Raw genomic sequence first — 25264 nt, forward strand, 5'->3', positions numbered from 1 at the left:
TATGACTGGGGTGTTTGACAATTTTTAGGGCCTTCCTCTGACACCGCCTGGTGTAGAGGTCCTGGATGGCAGGCAGCTTTGCCCCGGTGATGTACTGGGCTGTACTCACTACCCTCTGAAGTGCCTTGCGGTCGGAGGCCGAGCAGTTGCCATACCAGGCAGTGATGCAACCGGACAGGATACTCTCGATATTGCAGCTGTAGAACCTTTTGAGGATCTCAGGACCCATGCCAAATCTTTTTAGTTTCCTTTTCCTGTAGTCCACAATCATCTCCTTAGTCTTGGTTACGTTGAGGGATAGGTTGTTATTCTGGCACATAGAGACGCATACAAAGCACTGCTTCTATAACAGCCTCCACTCTTCTGGAAAGACTTTCCACTAGATGTTGGAACATTGCTGCTATAACAGCCTCCACTCTTCTGGAAAGACTTTCCACTAGATGTTGGAACATTGCTGCTATAACAGCCTCCACTCTTCTGGAAAGACTTTCCACTAGATGTTGGAACATTACTGCGGGATCTTGCTTCCATTCAGGTACTGACTTGTTAGAAAGGTGGCATCCTATGACATTGCCACATTGGAAGTCACTGAGCTCTTCAGTAAGGCTATTCTACTACCAATGTTTGTCTATGGAGATTGTATGGCGGGGTGCTCGATTTTATACACCTGTCAGCAACGGGTATGGATAAAATAGCTGAATCCACTCATTTGAAGGGGTGTCCACATACTTTTGTAAATATAGTGTTTAACAAATTACATGGGGAAACCCAGGAGTGAGCTGTCCAGTGAGGCAAACCTACCAGACGAGCTAAATACCTTCTATTAGCGCTTCGAGGCTAGCAGTCTGTAATACCTACATGTTTCAAGCAAACCACCATAGTCCCTGTGCCCAAGAACTCCAAGATAACCTGACTAAATGACCATCGCTCCGTGCTTAGTCCCCATCCTGTACTCCCTGTTCACCCACAACTGCGTGGCCGCGCAGGACTCCAACACCATCATTAAGTTTGCTGACGAAACGATGGTGGTAGGCCTGATCACCGACGATGATGAGACAGCCTACAGGGAGGAGGTCAGAGACCTGGCTGTGCAACAACCTCTACCTCGGCGTGATCAAGACAAAGGGGGAAACGAAGGGCTCAGCATGCACCCATCCACATCAATGGGGCTGTAGTGGTGCAGGTCGACAGCTTCAAGTTCATCAGTTTCCATATCACTAAGGAAGTATCATGGTCCACACACACCAACACAGTCATGAAGAGAGCATGACAACACCTATTCTCCCTTAGGAGGCTGAGGGCATGGGCCCTCAGATCCTCAAAAATGTATACAGCTGCACCATTGAGAGCATCTTGACTGACTGCATCACCGCCTGGTATGGCAACTGCTTGACATCCGACCGCAAGGAGCTACCGAGGGTGGTGCGTACAGGCCAGTGCCATCCAAGACCTGTATACCAGGCGGTGTCAAAAAAAGGGCCCTATCTCAGGCACCGTCTTCAGGCGCCGTCCTCAGGCACCGTCCTCAGGCACCGTCCTCAGGCACCGTCCTCAGGCACCGTCCTCAGGCACCGTCCTCAGGCACCGTCCTCAGGCACCGTCCTCAGGCACCGTCTTCAGGCACCGTCCTCAGGCACCGTCCTCAGGCACCGTCCTCAGGCACCGTCCTCAGGCACCGTCTTCAGGCACCGTCCTCAGGCACCGTCCTCAGGCACCGTCCTCAGGCACCGTCCTCAGGCACCGTCCTCAGGCAATTGCTTTCATTTTGGGTCTAATTCTCATTTCTGGACAATGCTTAAAGTATAGGATAAAATGTTGCTACGTTATGTCACATGAATGTGCAAAAAACACCTACCTGTCTACGAGACTGTTCTAAGGTGAGGTCTTTAACAGCATGGTGAAAAAACACCTACCTGTCTACGAGACTGTTCTAAGGTGAGGTCTTTAACAACATGGTGAAAAAACACCTACCTGTCTACGAGACTGTTCTAAGGTGAGGTCTTTAACAGCATGGTGAAAAAACACCTACCTGTCTACGAGACTGTTCTAAGGTGAGGTCTTTAACAGCATGGTGAAAAAACACCTACCTGTCTACGAGACTGTTCTAAGGTGAAGTCTTTAACAACATGGTGAAAAAACATGTACCATTTCTGAGATACTGTAGCTGTCTGATTCCGATGTTACACTGTAACTCCTCTCGTAAGAACAATGGAAAACACCAAAGATGAACGAGTTTCATAGATAATACTATAAGTGATTTCCCACCTGAAGCCCCCTTTTGATTTGATTTCAAGGAATGTTCTACCGGGTCACGTTGGAGGTAATTGGACAAATCTGATTGAATACTTCCTGATCTAAGAGCTTTAAATAAAAAAAATAAAAACTCCCCTTTACTTTCATTACTGAGTCTTCACATCCTGTCAAATCCAATAAGGATCGACTGAAGACGTATATATATATATACATATATATCCCAATTGTCACCGACGGAAGTTCCCTCCGAGAGAAATAAAGTTATTCTAATCTTCTCTGTTCTATGCAATCAGATTTCTATAGCATGAGGATATTATTGTGAGACGCCAAGTGAGCACACATTTCTGTCTGGTGTTTCATGAGTCTTGCAAGTGCGATGGTTGCATATGAGAATGGAGAAAATGTCAGGAATGATGAAACAATATTTCAACATATTTCAAAATTGTTATTTTTAGACAGATGTTTGCTACTGCTAAGCTTTTTTTAAACATTTTTTTTACAGCCCTTGGGATTATATTAATTGATATTGGCAAATGATGTAATAATTTATTACAGTCCTATGCCTGCCTTAGTGAAACAGGCATATTCGATGTTTCATTGGTGCCTGTGATTAACGATGTAGTACAGTTATTGAGACATGGTACACGAGCAACATCAGTGACAAACCGTACAACATGTGGTAGGCTAAATGGAAAAATAAATATGTCAAACGTCAATGACAGCAGAAGCACGCTAACTGTGGATGGTGTGTTCTTGACAAGAGAAAAGGCATTGGCAGCCTATCAGATTGTCTGAAATGGGGGCGTGGGGGTTGAACTAAATAGGGGCAGTTTAGCAGATTGTCTGAGTAGGGGGCATGGGGGTTGAACTAAATAGGGGCAGTTTAGCAGATTGTCTGAGTAGGGGGCGTGGGGGTTGAATGGGGGTTGAACTAAATAGGGGCAGTTTAGCAGATTGTCTGAGTAGGGGGCATGGGGGTTTGAACTGGGTTGAAAAAGGGAAGTTTAGCAGATTGTCTGAGTAGGGGGCATGGGGGTTGAACTGAAAAAGGGAAGTTTAGCAGATTGTCTGAGTAGGGGGCATGGGGGTTGAACTGAAAAAGGGGAAGTTTAGCAGATTGTCTGAGGGGTATGGGGGTTGAACTGAAATAGGGGAAGGCAGATTGTCTGAAGGGGGCTGGGGTTGAACTAAAAAGGGAAGTTTAGCAGATTGTCTGAGTAGGGGGCATGGGGGTTGAACTGGGGGTTGAACTAGTAAAAACTGGGAAGTTTAGCAGATTGTCTGAGATGGGGTTGAACTGAAAAAGGGAAGTTTGAGATTGTCTGAGTAGGGGGCAAAAGGGAAGTTTAGCAGATTGTCTGAGAGGGGGATGGGGGTTGAACTAAATAGGGGCAGTTTAGCAGATTGTCTGAGTAGGGGGCATGGGGGTTGAACTAAATAGGGGCAGTTTAGCAGATTGTCTGAGTAGGGGGCATGGGGGTTGAACTAAATAGGGGCAGTTTGCAGATTGTCTGAGTAGGGGGCATGGGGGTTGAAAAAGGGAATTGTCTTAGGGGGCATGGGGGTTGAACTAAATAGGGGCAGTTTATTGCAGACTTGAGTAGGGGGCATGGGGGTTGAACTAGAAAAAGGGAAGTTGAACTTAGCAGATTGTCTGAGTAGGGGGAGAATGGGGGCTGAAAAAGGGAAGTTTAGCAGATTGTCTGAGTGGGGGTTGAACTGAAAAAGGGAAGTTTAGCAGATTGAGTCTGAAGAAAAAGGGAAGTTTAGCAGACTGTCTGAGTAGGGGGCGTGGGGGTTGAACTAGAAAAGGGTGGATAGGCTAAAATTGAATGATTAATTATATTAATTATGATTATATGTTATTTTTGACATATTATTACAATAATATATGTTGCTGTCTGCTAAAGTGAGTAATTCTACAATGAATACAATATTAGCCATTACTAATATTTACAACAACAGTAAGTGGTCTATATAATAAACTAAAGGTGATGTACACGACGTGATCAAAAGTATACGGACACCTGCTAGTCCAACATCTCATTCTGAAATCATGGGCATTAATATGGAGTTGCTCCTCCCTTTGCTGCTATAACAGCCTCCACTCCTCTGGGAAGGCTTTCCACTAGATGTTGGAACATTGCTGCTATAACAGCCTCCACTCTTCTGGGAAGGTTTTCCAATAGATGTTGGAACATTGCTGCTATAACAGCCTCCACTCTTCTGGGAAGGTTTTCCACTAGATGTTGGAACATTGCTGCTATAACAGCCTCCACTCTTCTGGGAAGGCTTTCCACTAGATGTTGGAACATTGCTGCTATAACAGCCTCCACTCTTCTGGGAAGGCTTTCCACTAGATGTTGGAACATTGCTGCTATAACAGCCTCCACTCTTCTGAGAAGGTTTTCCACTAGATGTTGGAACATTGCTGCTATAACAGCCTCCACTCTTCTGGGAAGGCTTTCCACTAGATGTTGGAACATTGCTGCTATAATAGCCTCCACTCTTCTGGGAAGGCTTTCCACTAGATGTTGGAACATTGCTGCTATAACAGCCTCTACTCTTCTGGGAAGGCTTTCCACTAGACGTTGGAACATTGCTGTGGGCATTCAGCCACAAGAGCATTAGTGAGGTTGTGCACTGATGTTGGGCGATTAGGCTTAGCTCGCAGTCGGCGTTCCAATTCATCCCAAAGGTGTTCGACGGGGTTGAGGTCAGGGCTCTGTGTAGGCCAGTCAAGTTCTTCCACACCGATCTCGACAAACCATTTCTGTATGGACCTCGCTTTGTGCACGGAGGCATGCTGAAACAGGAAAGGGCTTTCCCCAAACTGTTGCCACAAAGTTGGAAGCACAGAATCGTCTAGAATGTCACTGTATGCTGTAGCGTTACGATTTCCCTTCCCTGGAACTAAGGGGACTAGCCCGAACCATGAAAAACAGCCCCAGACCATTATTCCCCCTCCACCAAACTTTACAGTTGGTATTATGCATTGGGGCAGGTGGCGTTCTCCTGGCATCCACCAAACCCAGATTCGTCCGTCTCGTTCTGTGGACTTGTGTGGCCTACCACTTTGCGGCTGAGCAGGTGTTTCTCCTAAACGTTTCCACTTCGCAATAACAGCACTTACAGTTGACCAGTGCAGCTCTAGAAGAGCAGAAATTTGACAAATTAACTTGTAAAGGTGTTATCCTGTGATGGTGCCACATTGAAAGCCACTGAGCTCTTCAGTAAGGCCATTCTACTGACAATGTTTGTCTATGGAGATTGCATGGCTGTGAGCTCTATTTTATACACCTATCAGCAATGGGTGTGCCTGAAATAGCTGAATCTGCTAATTTGAAGGAGTGTTCCCATACTTTTGTATATAGTGTGTGTGTGTGTGTGTGTGTGTGTGTGTGTGTGTGTGTGTGTGTGTGTGTGTGTGTGTGTGTGTGTGTGTGTGTGTGTGTGTGTGTGTATTTTTATACACAGTTAGTGTACAATACCAGGTAAGTACTCGGGACAGAACAGTAGTCCTGAAGCAGACGTGATTTGTTGACATTGTCCCCATTTGGGAAGGTTGTCCACGCCTTGCCCATGTTTTAGACCAATAGAAATAGGGTTGGATTTGCATGCGTCTACGGGGACAGTATAAATAAACCATTTGAAACCTTCAAGTTCAAGTGAATATCATTTTGCGTAGTTGGACAACTTTACAAAAATAGACTTTTACAAGCAGTAAAATACATGACAAACAATTTACTTTTTAATTTGGAAAGTTCTTTAATTATATTGAATCAACTGTACTATGGGAAAAGAAATCTCCTGGTTGATCATAATTGGGATTTGTATCAAGTCATCATGTGAGTCTCTCTTCAACACTGAAACTCCTGTTCTCAGTAAGTTGGACGATTCTTTTACTCTCTCAAATTAATTAATGCATTATTCTGAATACAAACGTTATGTAAAAAATCTAATACATTTAGGCAGTTTCCATGAAAGCAGTTTCCATGAAGGCAGTTTCCATTAACCTGTTTTGAGTTCTGACAGCCAGACAGTTCATTATTCGGAACTAACCTGTTGGTGTTTTATTAGGATAAGAGGAGTGTACCCTGATCCCAGATCACCTGAACACATGGGCTAGAAGAGATTTCACGAAATCATGACACATTCATACGTACATGAACCCTGTACATTATAACCATATTTTTATGAATGCGTATTAATATTTAAATATGTAGCATATTATGTTTTTAAACTTTAAACAAAATATTGTAAATTATGAGGTTTGGGATGATTTTATAATTTTGCAATCTGAGAGAGGAATGACTACGCTCTCTGGTTCAACCTCTACAGCCCCTAAGGGCCGTTTTGTGCTTTTCAACTCATGAGAATATGCATTATGCCTCAGTGCTTTCGAACACCGGTGTCTATAAACATCTGTGCCTATAATGTTCCTGTATCTGTCAGCATAATAGGTCATTAATTGCCACATACTAAATGTTTTTGAAACACTTGATACAAAGTGGGGATCATGTCTTCAATCTCTCCCTCTGTCCCTCCAGGCAACGGTACAAACTGGATACTGGACTACACTGATATAGAGACCAAGTTCTCAGTGCGTTCAGTCGAGGAGCCAGAGGAGGATCTGTGTTACCTGGTGCCAGGCGATAAGAATACAGTCACACGGTGTGGCTTCAACATCAACTTACCCACGTTCGCCATCATACATGGCTGGTCGGTAAGTAGCGACCTGGATAACAGGAATGTAGCCTGGTCTCAGATCACCTGGATAACAGGAATGTAGCCTGGTCTCAGATCACCTGGATAACAGCCTGGTCTCAGATCACCTGAATAACGGGAATCTAGCCTGGTCTCAGATCACCTGAATAACAGGAATGTAGCCTGGTCTCAGATCACCTGAATCGGGAATGTAGCCTGGTCTCAGATCACCTGAATAACGGGAATGTAGCCTGGTCTCAGATCACCTGAATAAAAGGAATGTAGCCTGGTCTCAGATCACCTGGATAACGGGAATGTAGCCTGGTCTCAGATCACCTGAATAACGGGAATGTAGCCTGGTCTCAGGTCACCTGAATAACAGGAATGTAGCCTGGTCTCAGATCACCTGGATAAAAGGAATGTAGCCTGGTCTCAGATCACCTGAATAAAGGAATGTAGCCTGGTCTCAGATCACCTGAATAAAAGGAATGTAGCCTGGTCTCAGATCACCTCGGGAATGTAGCCTGGTCAGATCACCTGGAATAACGGGAATGTAGCCTGGTCTCAGATCACCTGGATAACGGGAATGTAGCCTGGTCTCAGATCACCTGGATAACGGGAATGTAGACTGGTCTCAGATCACCTGGATAACGGGAATGTAGCCTGGTCTCAGATCACCTGGATAACGGGAATGTAGACTGGTCCCAGATCAGCTGGATAACAGGAGTGTAGACTGGTCCCAGATCACCTGAATAAAAGGGAGCCTGGTCTCAGGTCACCTGAATAACGGGAATCTAGCCTGGTCTCAGATCACCTGAATAATGGGAATGTAGCCTGGTCCCAGATCAGCTGGATAACAGAATGTAGCCTGGTCTCAGATCACCTGAATAACGGGAATGTAGCCTGGTCTCAGGTCACCTGGATAAAAGGAATGTAGCCTGGTCCCAGATCAGCTGGATAACAGGAGTGTAGACTGGTCCCAGATCAGCTGGATAACGGGAATGTAGCCTGGTCTCAGGTCACCAACACCAATGTAGACTGGTCCCAGATCAGCTGGATAACAGGAGTGTAGACTGGTCCCAGATCAGCTGGATAACAGGAGTGTATCCTGGTCTAAGATCTGTTTGTGAAGCCACAATAGTAAAGTCTCTCTTACTGCTACCACTGCTACCTGCTAAATGCTGTTACACGCTGTTACATGCTGTTACATGCTGTTACATGCTGTTACACGCTGTTACATGCTGTTACATGCTGTTACATGCTGTTACATGCTGGTACATGCTGTTACATGCTGTTACACGCTGTTACACGCTGTTACACGCTGTTACATGCTGTTACATGCTGTTACATGCTGCTACATGCTGTTACATGCTGCTACATGCTGCTACATGCTGCTACATGCTGTTACATGCTGTTACATGCTGTTACATGCTGCTACATGCTGTTACATGCTGTTACATGCTGCTACATGCTGTTACATGCTGTTACACGCTGTTACATGCTGTTACATGCTGTTACATGCTGTTACATGCTGTTACATGCTGTTACATGCTGCTACATGCTGCTACATGCTGTTACATGCTGTTACATGCTGTTACATGCTGTTACATGCTGCTACATGCTGTTACATGCTGTTACATGCTGCTACATGCTGTTACATGCTGCTACATGCTGTTACATGTTGTTACATGCTGCTACATGCATGATGCTACATGCTGTTACATGATGCTACATGCTGTTACATGCTGTTACATGCTGTTACATGCTGTTACATGCTGTTACATGCTGCTACATGCTGTTACATGCTGCTACATGCTGTTACATGCTGTTACATGCTGCTACATGCTGTTACATGCTGCTACATGCTGTTACATGCTGTTACATGCTGTTACATGCTGCTACATGCTGTTACATGATGCTACATGCTGTTACATGTTGTTACATGCTGTTACATGCTGTTACATGCTGCTACATGCTGTTACATGATGCTACATGCTGTTGCATGCTGTTACAGATGCTACATGCTGCTACATGCTGCATGATGCTACATGTTACATGCTGTTACATGCTGTTACATGCTGTTACATGCTGCTACATGCTGTGCTGTTACATGCTGTTACATGCTGCATGCTGTTACATGCTGTTACATGCTACTGCTGTTAAACATGTACATGCTGTTACATGCTGTTACATGCTGTTACATGCTGCTACATGCTGCTACATGCTGCTACATGCTGTTACATGCTGTTACATGCTGTTACATGCTGCTACATGCTGCTACATGCTGTTACATGCTGCTACATGCTGTTACATGCTGCTACATCTGCTGTTACATGCTGTTACACTACATGCTGTTACATGCTGTTACATGCTGTTACATGCTGTTACATGCTGTTACATGCTGTTACATGCTGTTACATGCTGTTACATGCTGCTACATGCTGTTACATGCTGTTGTTACATGCTGCATCTGCTACATGCTGCTACCTGTTACATTCTGTTATATGCTGTTACATGCTGTTACATGCTGTTACATGCTGTTATATGCTGTTACATGGTCTACATGCTGTTATGCTGCTACATGCTGCCATGCTGTTACATGCTGCTACATGCTGTTACATGCTGTTATGCTGCTACATGCTGTTACATGCTGTTACCATGCTGCTACATGCTGTTACATGCTGCTACATGCTGCTACATGCTGTTACATGTGCTATGCTGCTACTGTTACATGCCATGCTACATACATGCTGTTACATGCTGTTACATGCTGTTATGCTGTACATGCTGCTACATGCTGTTATATGCTGTTATATGCTTTTATATGCTGTTACATGATGCACATCAACATACCACCAACAGACAACACAGATGTCCTACAGCAACATGGGTCTCTACCACAGTAATGACATCACCACGTCCAGGTCTACTTAAACAGTAGCCCTAATGTAGTGCTGCCACATAGTGTACCCTATTTAGTGCCCTACATAGGGTCTGGTTAGTAATACCCTACATAGGGTCTGGTTAGTACTGCCCTACATAGGGTCTGGTTAGTACTGCCCTACATAGGGTCTGGTTAGTACTGCCCTACATAGGGTCTGGTTAGTACTGCCCTACATAGGGACTGGTTAGTACTGCCCTACATAGGGTCTGGTTAGTACTGCCCTACATAAGGTCTGGTTAGTAGTACCCTACATAGGGTCTGGTTAGTACTGCCCTACATAGGGTCTGGTTAGTACTGCTCTACATAGGGTCTGGTTAGTACTGCCCTACATAGGGTCTGGTTAGTAGTACCCTACATAGGGTCTGGTTAGTACTGCCCTACATAGGGTCTGATTAGTAGTACCCTACATAGGGTCTGGTTAGTACTACCCTACATAGGGTCTGGTTAGTACTGCTCTACATAGGGTCTGGTTAGTACTGCTCTACATAGGGTCTGGTTATACTGCCCTACATAGGGTCTGGTTAGTAGTACCCTACATAGGGTCTGGTTTGTACTGCCCTACATAGGGTCTGGTTAGTACTGCCCTACATAGGGTCTGGTTAGTACTGCCCTACATAGGGTCTGGTTAGAAGTCTAGTACATAGGGAATAGTGTGGCTTTGAGGGTTTCACTAACGACTCTGTAAGTCATCCCTAATACACTTGTATCTTCCTGCCTTGTGTTCCAGGTGGCAGGTCTGTTTGCGAGCTGGATCCACGAGCTGGTAGCGGCCCTGTTTGAGCGTGTGCCCAATGCCAACGTTATAGTGGTGGACTGGCTGGATCGGGCCCAGCACCACTACCCCAACTCTGCTGCCAACACCAAGCTGGTTGGAGAGGATGTGGCCAGGCTCATCAACTGGCTGGAGGTGAGGGTTTGATCATGATGCCGTTTTGGTACGCTACTGTAAGGATAATGTATTGAATTTAGACGTAATTAGACGTAATTTCTTCCCATAACAGTACCTCTTAATCTTAGAAATCTGTATAGAATCCCTATTAATTCAATAGGATCAGCGAGAGAGAGAGAATTAGCAATGGCGATCGACGCAGTTTGATGTGATAGTAGACTGTTCTATCACACTGATAATTCCAGAACCATAATCCATGTGTTCTCTTACTTGAAATGTGCAGTTATTTATGTGGATCTGAAATACACCAATCATCTGTAAAAAGTAAATGATACCTCCCCTCAGGTGGATCTGAAGTATGACCTGAAGAACCTCCACCTGCTGGGCTACAGCCTGGGAGCACACGTGGCTGGCGTAGCTGGAAACCTGACCAACAACAAGGTCAACAGGATCACTGGTGGGTAGGACTAGATGCTCTCATCCCTCGTATGATGCCTGTGGGAGGAGGTTTCTGTAGAACCAATAGAGACATATAACCATCTCTCAATCCACCTCAACTCTGCAACTCAGGGACCCACTGGTGGGTAGAACCAGACCACAGCCAGATAACAGAGTAATATCACTGGTGGATAGGACCAGACCACAGCCAGATAACAGAGTAATATCACTGGTGGATAGGACCAGACCACAGCCAGATAACAGAGTAATATCACTGGTGGATAGGACCAGACCACAGCCAGATAACAGAGTAATATCACTGGTGGATGCCAGATAACAGGTAATATCACAGACCAGACCACAGCCAGATAACAGAGTAATATCACTGGTGGATAGGACCAGACCACAGCCAGATAACAGAGTAATATCACTGGTGGATAGGACCAGACCACAGCCAGATAACAGAGTAATATCACTGGTGGATAGGACCAGACCACAGCCAGATAACAGAGTAATATCACTGGTGGATAGGACCAGACCACAGCCAGATAACAGAGTAATATCACTGGTGGATAGGACCCAGCCCTCGCACGGTGTCTGTCCATCTGTCAATCAACCTAATTACTACTGTGTCATTAGGCTCTGTTCTAAACCTAAGATATACAAGTTTGCCCTGAATTATTTTTTGGTATTTACGTTCCTTCCCTATAGCAGTTATAATGTTTTGTTGCCTATCAATTTGCAGTCACCCCACTTTGGTCAGCCAATCACTGCTTAAGTAAACACACAAAATGACTATTTCTAACACTCAAAATGACTATTTATAACACTCAAAATGACTATTTCTAACACTCAAAATGACTATTTCTAACACTCAAAATGACTATTTCTAACACTCAAAATGACTATTTCTAACACTCAAAATGACTATTTATAACCCCTTGAAATGACTATTTATAACCCCAAAAGACTGCTATATAACTTTGAAACTATTTATAACCATGTGTTTAATACTTGAAATGACTATTTATAACCCCTAACAGCAGGCTGAAATGACTATTTATAAGGCTGGACACCATAACAGCAGGCTGACACCATAACAGCAGGCTAACACCATAACAGCAGGCTGACACCTATTTATAACAGCAGGCTGGCACCACAACAGCAGGCTGACACCATAACAGAAGGCTGGCATAACAGCAGGCTGGCACCACAACAACAGGCTGGCACTATATAGCAGGCTGACACCACAACAGCAGGCTGACACCACAACAGCAGGCTGACACCATAACAGCAGGCTGACACCATAACAGCAGGCTGACACCATAACAGCAGGCTGGCACCATAACAGCAGGCTGACACCATAACAGCAGGCTGGCACCATAACAGAAGGCTGGCACCATAACAGCATGCTGACACCATAACAGCAGGCTGGCACCATAACAGCAGGCTGGCACCATAACAGCAGACTGACACCATAACAGCAGGCTGGCACCATAACAGCAGGCTGGCACCATAACAGCAGGCTGGCACCACAACAGCAGGCTGACACCATAACAGCAGGCTGGCACCATAACAGGCTGCAGGCTGCACCATAACAGCAGGCTGGCACCATAACAGCAGGCTGGCACCATAACAGCAGGCTGCACCATAACCAGACTGGCACCATAACAGCAGGCTGGCACCATAACAGCAGGCTGGCACCATAACAGCAGGCTGACACCATAACAGCAGGCTGGCACCATAACAGCAGGCTGGCACCATAACAGCAGGCTGGCACCATAACAGCAGGCTGGCACCATAACAGCAGGCTGACACCATAACAGCAGGCTGGCACCATAACAGCAGGCTGACACTATAACAGCAGGCTGGCACCATAACAGCAGGCTGGCACCATAACAGCAGGCTGACACCATAACAGCATGCTGACACCACAACAGCAATGGCTGACACCATAACAGCAGGCTGACACCATAACAGCAGGCTGACAGTGTTCTGAATATATGCGGTAGCAACTAACTATTAACAACAGAGCAGAATATAGTAGTTCTACCACTGGAAGTTACTGTAACATACCAGTCTTCTAATGTCCCTCTCCCTGTCCTGCTCTCTCTGTCAGGCATGGATCCGGCTGGGCCTCGCTTTGAATACGCTGAGCACCTAAACCGCCTGTCTCCTGACGATGCAACATTTGTGGACGTCCTCCACACCAACACCAGGGGGTCTCCAGATCTCAGTATCGGTATCCAGAGACCCGTGGGCCACGTGGACATCTACCCCAACGGAGGAACCGAGCAGCCAGGCTGCTCCTTCCGGCACACCGTAGACATGATGAGAAGCTTTGGTCTTCACAGTGAGTAGACCCAGGCTTCACTCCAACTCCAACTCCCACAATCCCACACTGTAGTTTAATAGATCTCGGCATCCACAGTGAGAAGACACAGGCTTCACTCCAACTCCCACAAACCCTCACACTGTAGTTCAATAGAGTACCACAGTATGAGTCATAATACCCATGAAATATCAAATCAAATCAACAATTTTTTGGGGGGCCTCATACACATATTTATCAGATGTTATTGCGGGTGTAGCGAAATGCTAATGTTCCTAGGTCCAACAGTGTAGTACTATCTAACAATTCACAACAATACACACAAATTTAAAAGTAAAAGACTGGAATTAAGAAATATATCAATATTAGGAAGAGCAATGTTGGAGAGGCATTGACTAAAATACAGTAGAATAGAATACAGTATATACATGTATATGAAATGAGTAAAGCAGTATGTTAACATGATTAAAATGACCAGTGTTCCATTATTAAAGTGACCAGTGTTCCATTATTAAAGTGACCAGTGATTCCATGTAGGGCAGCAAATAGCGGTCAAACAAGGAAATGGTTTCCATCATTTCTTCACCATTCATTTTTCCCATAGGGGATTTTTCCCAAAGGGGATTCTTCCCACAGGGGATTCTTCCCATAGGGGATTCTTCCCATAGGGGATTCTTCCCATAGGGGATTCTTCCCACAGGGGATTCTTCCCATAGGGGATTCTTCCCATAGGGGATTCTTCCCATAGAGGATTCTTCCCATAGGGGATTCTTCCCATAGAGGATTCTTCCCATAGAGGATTCTTCCCACAGGGGATTCTTCCCACAGGGGATTCTTCCCATAGAGGATTCTTCCCACAGGGGATTCTTCCCATAGAGGATTCTTCCCACAGGGGATTCTTCCCATAGAGGATTCTTCCCACAGGGGATTCTTCCCACAGGGGATTCTTCCCACAGGGGATTCTTCCCATAGAGGATTCTTCCCACAGGGAATTCTTCCCATAGAGGATTCTTCCCACAGGGGATTCTTCCCATAGAGGATTCCTCCCACAGGGGATTCTTCCCACAGGGGATTCTTCCCATAGAGGATTCTTCCCACAGGGGATTCTTCCCATAGAGGATTCTTCCCACAGGGGATTCTTCCCATAGAGGATTCTTCCCACAGGGGATTCTTCCCACAGGGGATTCTTCCCACAGGGGATTCTTCCCATAGAGGATTCTTCCCATAGGGGATTCTTCCCATAGGGGATTCTTCCCATAGAGGATTCTTCCCACAGGGGATTCTTCCCACAGGGGATTCTTCCCATAGGGGATTCTTCCCATAGAGGATTCTTCCCATAGAGGATTCTTCCCACAGGGATTCTTCCCACAGGGTTCTGGAAGAGGATTCTTCCCTGGGATTCTTCCCATAGGATTCTTCCCATAGGGGATTCTTCCCATAGGATTCTTCCCATAGAGGATTCTTCCCATGGGATTCCCCATAGAGGATTCTTCCCATAGGGATTCTTCCATAGGGGATTCATTCTTCCCATGGATTCTTCCCATAGGGGATTCTTCCCATAGAGGATTCTTCCCATAGAGGATTCTTCCCATAGGGGATTCTTCCCATAGAGGATTCTTCCCATAGAGGATTCTTCCCATAGAGGATTCTTCCCATAGGGGATTCTTCCCATAGGGGATTCTTCCCATAGAGGATTCTTCCCATAGGGGATTCTTCCCATAGAGGATTCTTCCCATAGGGGATTCTTCCCATAGAGGATTCTTCCCATAGGGGATTCTTCCCATAGAGGATTCTTCCCACAGGGGATTCTTCCCATAGAGGATTCTTCCCATAGGGATTCTTCCCATGGATTCTTCCCATAGGGGATTCTTCCCATAGAGGATTCTTCCACAGGGGGATTCTTCCCATAGGGGAACAGGGGATTCTTCCCACAGGGATTCTTCCCACAGGGATTCTTCCCATGAGGATTCTTCCCACAGGGATTCTTCCCACAGGGGATTCTTCCCACAGGGGATTCTTCCCATAGAGGATTCTTCCCATAGGGATTCTTCCCATAGGGGGATTCCATAGGGATTCTTCCCATAGGGGATTCTTCCCACGGGATTCTTCCCACAGGGGATTCTTCCCATAGGGATTCTTCCCATAGGGGATTCTTCCCACAGGGATTCTTCCAAGGGGGATTCTTCCCACAGGGATTCTTCCCATAGGGGATTCTTCCCATAGGGATTCTTCCCATGGGATTCTTCCCATAGGGATTCTTCCGTGGGGATTCTTCCCACAGGGGATTCTTCCCACAGGGGATTCTTCCCACAGGGGATTCTTCCCATAGGGGATTCTTCCCATAGGGGATTCTTCCCATAGGGGATTCTTCCCACAGGGGATTCTTCCCATAGGGGATTCTTCCCACAGGGGATTCTTCCCACAGGGGATTCTTCCCATAGAGGATTCTTCCCACAGGGGATTCTTCCCATAGGGGATTCTTCCCATAGGGGATTCTTCCCATATGGGATTCTTCCCACAGGGGATTCTTCCCATAGGGGATTCTTCCCATAGGGCGTGACATTTTGATAACCGTGTAAGTCTTTAGGACAAGGTGACTTTTATCATTTGCATGTATTTACCTCCAAAATGAAATGCTAATTAGCTGCTAATGTGGCTATCATAAAGAACTACAAATGCCATGATGACCAGGATGAGACTACCGAATCGAGGCAAAGGTAAGAACCTGCGGATTAACTAAATTTTGTAATGAATAAATTGGCTGCATTTCTTTACATTTACAATTCTGTGAATTGTCTTGGCAAGTTTTACATTGACACAATACCTGTTAGCAAAAGATGTCAGCTCGAGATGAAGGTGTCAGTTAGAGATGAAGGTGTCAGCTCGAGATGAAGGTGTCAGCTAGAGATGAAGGTGTCAGCTAGAGATGAAGGTGTCAGCTAGAGATGAAGGTGTCAGCTCGAGATGAAGATGTCAGCTCGAGATGAAGGTGTCAGTTAGAGATGAAGGTGTCAGCTCGAGATGAAGGTGTCAGCTATAGATGAAGGTGTCAGCTAGAGATGAAGGTGTCAGCTAGAGATGAAGGTGTCAGCTAGAGATGAAGGTGTCAGCTCGAGATGAAGGTATCAGCTCGAGATGAAGGTGTCAGCTAGAGATGAAGGTGTCAGCTAGAGATGAAGGTGTCAGCTCGAGATGATTTGCAGGAACTGGCAGGGATTTGTAGTCTGGCATGATGTCTTCTTTGATGATAATTAGCCATTTCGAATCTGAGAGTAAATAGAGCTGAATATATTGATAAAAGTCACCTTGTCTGAGAGAGATGTATATGGTTCTCAAAACGTCACGCCAGGTACGGCCTACATGAAACACAGCCCTTATTTGAAGTATTTCTAAAATTCCCTATGGGAAAAATAAACGGAGGAAAAACAACATTTCCCTGTTTGACCGCTAGGTGTTATGGGTATTATGACACCTCCACTGTGGGGCTCTATAGAACTAGGCATCTACAGTAAGTAGACCAAGGCTCAACTCCAACTCCCACAAACCCTCACACTGTAGTCTAATAGAACTATATCTACAGTCATATAATTTCATATATAATTATTGGATTTCTCTAGCTGGTATCAAAGTAGACTTACCAGACTTAGCCTCGTCCTCAAACAACCCTGGATTCACACTGTAGTGATTTTTGTTTGTCATTACACAAGTGAAGGACAAAAAAAACACACACAAGAGAACATCATTGTTTCCAAATCTGTTTTTCATTGACCTTCAGACATGCCTGTTGCACATTGCCATTTCCGATTCTATCCAACTCATCATCAAGACTTTACGTGTTGATAAAACATACTAATGCTGGAACAGAACAGAATGTTCAAAACAGCGCTGATGTTCTTTAGTTTGGAGTTCAACACAACAGTACAGTGTGGCGATTAGTAGTAAGAGGACACTCGCTCTGCATTGGTGTTCTGAAGGTGAACATAATGTCCGACACACATCGCTCATAACTAATCCTCTCCTGTGTCATACCCTGCATTTATTTATTTATTTTATTGAACCAGACATGGATCAGATCGTGAAGTGCGCCCATGAGCGCTCTGTGCACCTGTTCATCGACTCGCTGGTGAACAAGCAGCAGCAAAGCATGGCCTACCGCTGCAACTCCAAAGACGCTTTCGACAGGGGCCTGTGTCTCAGTTGCCGTAAGAACCGCTGCAACAACATGGGCTTCGGGGTCAACAAGATACGCACCACCAGGAGCGCCAAGATGTACCTGAAGACCGGCGCCAGTATGCCCTTCAAAGGTGGGTTGGTGTTATCTGTTAAACATCTGATCGATAGCTGGCTCGTGTGTTCCTAAACAATGCAGATCAAACTGAGAAGGCTCGTCAAAGTTCCATATTGTAGTATCTAGGTTCTCCTCCTCCTTCTTCTCCTCCTTCTTCTTCTCCTCCTTCTTCTTCTTCTTCTTCTTCTTCTTCTTCTTCTTCTTCTCCTTCTTCTTCTCCTTCTTCTCCTTCTTCTTCTCCTTCTTCTCCTTCTTCTTCTTCTTCTTCTTCTTCTTCTTCTTCTCCTTCTTCATCTTCTTCTCCTTCTTCTTCTCCTTCTTCTTCTTCTCCTTCTTCTTCTTCTTCTTCTTCTTCTCCTTCTTCTTCTTCTTCTCCTTCTTCTTCTTCTCCTTCTTCTTCTTCTTCTTCTTCTTCTTCTTCTTCTTCTCCTTCTTCTTCTTCTTCTTCTTCTTCTTCTTCTCCTTCTTCTTCTCCTTCTTCTTCTTCATCTTCTTCTCCTTCTTCTTCTTCTCCTTCTTCTTCTTCTCCTTCTTCTTCTTCTTCTCCTTCTTCTCCTTCTTCTTCTTCTTCTTCTTCTTCTTCTTCTTCTTCTCCTTCTTTCTTCTTCTTCTTCTTCTTCTTCTTCTTCTTCTTCTTCTTCTTCTTCTTCTTCTCCTTCTTCTTCTTCTTCTCCTTCTTCTTCTTCTTCTTCTTCTCCTTCTTCTTCTTCTCCTTCTTCTTCTTCTTCTTCTTCTCCTTCTTCTTCTTCTTCTCCTCTTCTTCTTCTTCTTCTTCTCTTCTTCTTCTTCTTCTCCTTCTTCTTCTCTTCTTCTTCTTCTTCTTCTTCTTCTTCTTCTTCTCTTCTTCTTCTTCTTCTTCTTCTCCTTCTTCTTCTTCTTCTTCTTCTTCTTCTTCTTCTCCTTCCTCTCCTTCTTATTCTTCTTGTTTATGCTGCGTAAACAATCTGTCCTGTTCTCCACCCTCAGTCTTCCACTACCAGATGAAGTTCCATGTCTTCAAGCAGCAGAACCTGAGTCTGAACGAGCAGCCCTTCATAGTGTCTCTTTATGGAACCCACGGAGAGAAGGAGGACGTCCAACTCCTTCTGTAAGCAGCTCTGCTACACATTCAACTTCTTGCAATTTAGTACTTGGTTCTGTATTTTTTTTGTTAATTTTCTGTTTAATTTACAGTCGATTTACATTAGGTTATTTCATTGTTACTTTACATTGTCTATTGAAATGGTAGATAGAGCAAAACAAATAATAATTTCTGGCCCAGCACCCCGTTTTAAAAGTTCTGGTTGTTTTATTTCATGTGCGTTTACCTAACTATGCTAACCCCCCCCAACACAGGTCCAACGTGACCACCAACACCACCGTGTCCTTTCTACTGACCACTGACGTAGACCTGGGAGAGCTGCTGAGAGTCACTCTGCAGTGGGACAGTGACTCCTACTTCTCTTTCTTCAACTCAAACGAGTTCATGGTCCGCAGGATTAGAGTCAAAACGGGAGAGACCCAGTCCAAGTCAGCATCTACTTTTATCTATCTACTGCAGTCTACCATATGTATCTCTTGCATATGAATTTACCTTAGGGAACTACTTGATTGACTTAACTCTAATAGAGTACAGTAGAGTACAGTAGAGTAGAGTACAGTAGAGTACAGTACAACACAGTACAGTAGAGTGGGCTGAAAAGTTTACTTGACTCGACTCTGTTCTACTCTGCTCTACTGTACTGTACTGTATTCTACTCTGCTATACTATACTCTACTCTACTCTACTCGACTCTACTGTACTGTACTGTACTGTACTCTACTCTACTCTATTCTACCCTACTCTACTCTAATCTACCCTACCCTACTCTACTCTATTCTACCCTACTCTATTCTATCCTACTCTACTCTCCCCTACTCTACTCTATTCTATTCTAACCTAACCTACTCTATCCTACCCTACTCTATTTTATCCTACTCTACTCTATTCAACCCTACTCTACTCTACTCTACCCTACTCTACCCTACCCTACTCTACTCTACCCTACTCTATTTTATCCTACTCTACTCTATTCAACCCTACTCTACTCTACTGTACCCTACTCTATTCTATCCTACTCTACTCTACCCTACTCTACTCTACTCTACCCCACTCTACCCTACCCTACTCTACTCTATTCTACTCTACCCTACTCTACCCTACCCTACTCTACTCTACCCTACTCTATTCGACTCTACTCTACTCTATTCTATTCTACCCTACTCTATTCTACCCTACTCTACTCTATCCTACTCTACTCTCCCCTACTCTCCCCTACCCTACTCTATTCTATTCTAACCCTAACCTACTGTATTCTACTCTACTCCATTCTATCCTACTCTACTCTATTCTACCCTACTCTACTGTACCCTACTCTATTCTACCCTACTCTACCCTCCCCTACTCTCCCCTACCCTACTCTATTCTATTATAACCTAACATACGCTATTCTACCCTACTCTACTCTATTCTAATCTACCATACTCTACTCTACCCTACCCTACCCTACTCTACCCTAATCCACCCTACTCTACCCCACTCTACTCTACTCTATTCTACCCTACCCTACCCTACTCTACTCTACCCTACTCTACTGTACTCTGCTATACTGAACTCTACTCTAGTCAACAATCCACGCTGATTCTCCAGAGTTGAGCTGAATGGAGTGATTTTAAGTGTATGTGTGTGTGATGGTGATTGTGACTTTCTTCTCCTGCAGGGTGATTTTCAGAGCGGAAAGTGATGGGAAGTTTGCTCACCTGGTCCAAGGAGGTGACCCTGTGACCTTCACCAAGTCTAAAGAGGATCAGAACAGCAGGAATCCACAGACCAGGAAAAGCATGAGAGGTGAAAGACTCGGTGACACTGACTCGGTTGATTTAATTTATTACACAAGAAAAAAATATATACAGCCACAAACCAGTGCAACGACAATTCACTCATAAAAAAAATAATCAAATATAACATAAAATATTATAGGATAACATAAAGAAGTATCTTATTTCCATTGGTTGGTTTCAGTATAGTTAGAGAGTTCTTCCTGGCCATGTGACTAACGGGACCAGGAAAAGGGATATGACATGCCCAGTCACAGCCCAACCAATGACATTCTTCCTTTGCCACCCCTATGTGTTTGTGTCTGTTTTGCAGAATCCACAGACCAGGAAAAGGGATATGACACGCCCAGTCACAGCCCAACCAATGACATTCTTCCTTTGCCACCCCTATGTGTTTGTGTCTGTTTTGCAGAATCCACAGACCAGGAAAAGGGATATGACACGCCCAGTCACAGCCCAACCAATGACATTCTTCCTTTGCCACCCCTATGTGTTTGTGTCTGTTTTGCAGAATCCACAGACCAGGAAAAGGGATATGACACGCCCAGTCACAGCCCAACCAATGACATTCTTCCTTTGCCACCCCTATGTGTTTGTGTCTGTTTTGCAGAATCCACAGACCAGGAAAAGGGATATGACACGCCCAGTCACAGCCCAACCAATGACATTCTTCCTTTGCCACCCCTATGTGTTTGTGTCTGTTTTGCAGAATCCACAGACCAGGAAAAGGGATATGACACGCCCAGTCACAGCCCAACCAATGACATTCTTCCTTTGCCACCCCTATGTGTTTGTGTCTGTTTTGCAGAATCCACAGACCAGGAAAAGGGATATGACATGCCCAGTCACAGCCCAACCAATGACATTCTTCCTTTGCCACCCCTTTGTGTTTGTGTCTGTTTTGCAGAATCCACAGACCAGGAAAAGGGATATGACACGCCCAGTCACAGCCCAACCAATGACATTCTTCCTTTGCCACCCCTATGTGTTTGTGTCTGTTTTGCAGAATCCACAGACCAGGAAAAGGGATATGACACGCCCAGTCACAGCCCAACCAATGACATTCTTCCTTTGCCACCCCTATGTGTTTGTGTCTGTTTTGCAGAATCCACAGACCAGGAAAAGGGATATGACACGCCCAGTCACAGCCCAACCAATGACATTCTTCCTTTGCCACCCCTATGTGTTTGTGTCTGTTTTGCAGAATCCACAGACCAGGAAAAGGGATATGACACGCCCAGTCACAGCCCAACCAATGACATTCTTCCTTTGCCACCCCTATGTGTTTGTGTCTGTTTTGCAGAATCCACAGACCAGGAAAAGATATGACACGCCCAGTCACAGCCCAACCAATGACATTCTTCCTTTGCCACCCCTATGTGTTTGTGTCTGTTTTGCAGAATCCACAGACCAGGAAAAGGGATATGACACGCCCAGTCACAGCCCAACCAATGACATTCTTCCTTTGCCACCCCTATGTGTTTGTGTCTGTTTTGCAGAATCCACAGACCAGGAAAAGGGATATGACACGCCCAGTCACAGCCCAACCAATGACATTCTTCCTTTGCCACCCCTATGTGTTTGTGTCTGTTTTGCAGAATCCACAGACCAGGAAAAGGGATATGACACGCCTAGTCACAGCCCAACCAATGACATTCTTCCTTTGCCACCCCTATGTGTTTGTGTCTGTTTTGCAGAATCCACAGACCAGGAAAAGGGATATGACACGCCCAGTCACAGCCCAACCAATGACATTCTTCCTTTGCCAAAGATATGTGTTTGTGTGTCTTTTGCAGAATCCACAGACCAGGAAAAGAGATAACACACGCCCAGTCACAGCCCAACCAATGACATTCTTCCTTTGCCACCCCTATGTGTATGTGTCTGTTTTGCAGAATCCACAGACCAGGAAAAGGGATTTAACATTCCAGTCACAGCCCAACCAATGACATTCTTCCTTTGCCACCCCTATGTGTTTGTGTCTGTTTTGCAGAATCCACAGACCAGGAAAGATATGACACGTGATATGAATTACAGCCCAACCAATGACATTCTTCCTTTGCCACCCCTATGTGTTTGTGTCTGTTTTGCAGAATCCACAGACCAGTATTTAGATATGACACGCCCAGTCACAGCCCAACCAATGACATTCTTCCTTTGCCACCCCTATGTGTCTGTTTTGCAGAATCCACAGACCAGGAAAAGGGATATACACGCCCAGTCACAGCCCAACCAATGACATTCTTCCCCACCCTACTGTGTTTGTGTCTGTTTTGCAGAATCCACAGACCAGGAAAAGGGATATCTACCCAGTCACAGCCCAACCAATGACATTCTTCCTTTGCCACCCCTATGTGTCTGTTTTGCAGAATCCACAGACCAGGAAAAGGGATATGACACGCCCAGTCACAGCCCAACCAATGACATTCTTCCTTTGCCACCCCTATGTGTTTGTGTCTGTTTTGCAGAATCCACAGACCAGGAAAAGGGATATGACACGCCCAGTCACAGCCCAACCAATGACATTCTTCCTTTGCCACCCCTATTGTTTGTGTCTGTTTTGCAGAATCCACAGACCAGGAAAAGGGATATGACGCCCAGTCACAGCCCAACCAATGACATTTTCCTTTGCCACCCCTATGTGTTTGTGTCTGTTTTGCAGAATCCACAGACCAGGAAAAGGGATTTTGCCCAGTTGCCCAACCAATGACATTCTTCCTTTGCCAATATGTGTTTGTGTCTGTTTTACAGAATCCACAGACCAGGAAAAGGGATATGACACGCCCAGTCACAGCCCAACCAATGACATTCTTCCTTTGCCACCCTAGTGTCACAGAATCCACAGACCAGGAAAAGGGATATAGCCCATGTCACAGCCCAACCAATGACATTCTTCCTTTGCCACCCCTATGTGTTTGTGTCTGTTTTGCAGAATCCACAGACCAGGAAAAGGGATATGACACGCCCAGTCACAGCCCAACCAATGACATTCTTCCTTTGCCACCTATGTGTTTTGTCTGTTTGCAGAATCCACAGACCATGGAAAAGGGATATGACACGAGTCAGGTTAACCAATGACATTCTTCCTTTGCCACCCCTATGTGTTTGTGTCTGTTTTGCAGAATCCACAGACCAGGAAAAGGGATATGACAAGTCACAGCCCAACCAATGACATTCTTCCTTTGCCACCCCTATGTGATTTGTGTCTGTTTTACAGAATCCACAGACCAATATTGGATATGACACGCCCAGTCACAGCCCAACCAATGACATTTCTTCCTTTGCCACCCCTATGTGTTTGTGTCTGTTTTGCAGAATCCACAGATAGGAAAAGGGATATGACACGCCCATCACAGCCCAACCAATGACATTCTTGTATTTAATGTGTTTTGTCTGTTTTGCAGAATCCACAGACTGAAGCTTTTCTTCAAAAGCCTATATTTAAACGCTGCCACATCGTCATTCACCCCCATCACCAAGCATTGTCAAATACTGTAGATATGATTGTAGTAACTGGTTAGTAGAAGAGTGTACCCTCTGGTTATGTGTATGTATCAAATGACACCCTATTCCCCAACGGTGACCATCTATGTACCCCGGGGTCATGATCTGCATCAAGGATTCTTCATCTCAAATTTCAAGTCAGGATTTCAGCCAAAGATCTTGGAAGTGTTTGTGATTGTGAGAGCCAACACAGCAATACGGGTCCAACATAACAGTGTAAAAGCTGTATATGTTTCTATAATAATGAATAATGTTTTAACATTTAATCAGAACTTCAATACTGAATAATTTTTTCCTTCATAACAGTCAATACTGAATAATGGATGATGAATTAATTTCATGACAGTGTGATTTCTTTGTTCCTTTAATGCGTATTTAGGTTTCATCAGTTTCTTTAATTCTAAATATATCTTACTGAATTGTTATTTATCACACAATACTGAATAATGGTTTAAAAATATCTACCCAATACTGAATAATGGTTTAATCAGAACTACAATACTGAATAATGGTTTAATCAGAATCTACAATACTCTATGAATAATGGTCATGGTTTATCAGAACTACAATACTGAATAATGGTCATGGTTTCATCAGAACTACAATACTGAATAATGGTCATATTTTCATCAGAACCCTACAATACTGAATAATTTTATTATTGTAATTAATTTGTCAACCCTTTACTGAATAATAGTTTTTGAATTAAAGGATTCAAAGTTTAGGATGTGAGCATAATGGTTTACATTAGTATAGTAAACAATACTGTCGTTGTTGTTGTTGTGTGCCAATTGTGTTACAACGCTGAAACTGAAATCCAAGTCACCTGAATAATGGATCAGCACAGGACACTATGCAGGCTGTCAAATACTGAATAATCTAGTATGTAATGGCACCCTATTCCCTATATAGTGCACTATGGGCCCTGGTCAAAAGTAGTGTACTAATAATGGTAATGGTTTCATCAGAATTGTATACAATACAGTTGAATAATGGCTGGTTTACATTTAGACCTTTTGGAGGTTAAATATTTTCCCTCTTTATAAATGATTG

At 44.5% G+C, this 25264-nt stretch overlaps 1 protein-coding gene across 1 annotated transcript; it reads left to right on the forward strand.

Annotated features, from left to right (window-relative positions):
- Positions 1 to 5936: 5936 nt before the first annotated feature.
- LOC135518390 (lipoprotein lipase-like) lies at positions 5937 to 22036 on the forward strand. Its single transcript, XM_064943560.1, has 10 exons — positions 5937 to 6137; positions 6804 to 6979; positions 10632 to 10811; positions 11139 to 11250; positions 13351 to 13584; positions 17625 to 17867; positions 18818 to 18938; positions 19187 to 19360; positions 20590 to 20717; positions 22011 to 22036. The coding sequence occupies exons 1-10, from the start codon at positions 6047 to 6049 to the stop codon at positions 22034 to 22036; spliced, it is 1485 nt and encodes a 494-aa protein (XP_064799632.1). The 5' UTR covers positions 5937 to 6046.
- Positions 22037 to 25264: the final 3228 nt, after the last annotated feature.

The sequence above is a fragment of the Oncorhynchus masou genome, chromosome 3 (genome assembly GCF_036934945.1).
Source record: "Oncorhynchus masou masou isolate Uvic2021 chromosome 3, UVic_Omas_1.1, whole genome shotgun sequence".
Classification (NCBI taxonomy): Eukaryota; Metazoa; Chordata; class Actinopteri; order Salmoniformes; family Salmonidae; genus Oncorhynchus; species Oncorhynchus masou.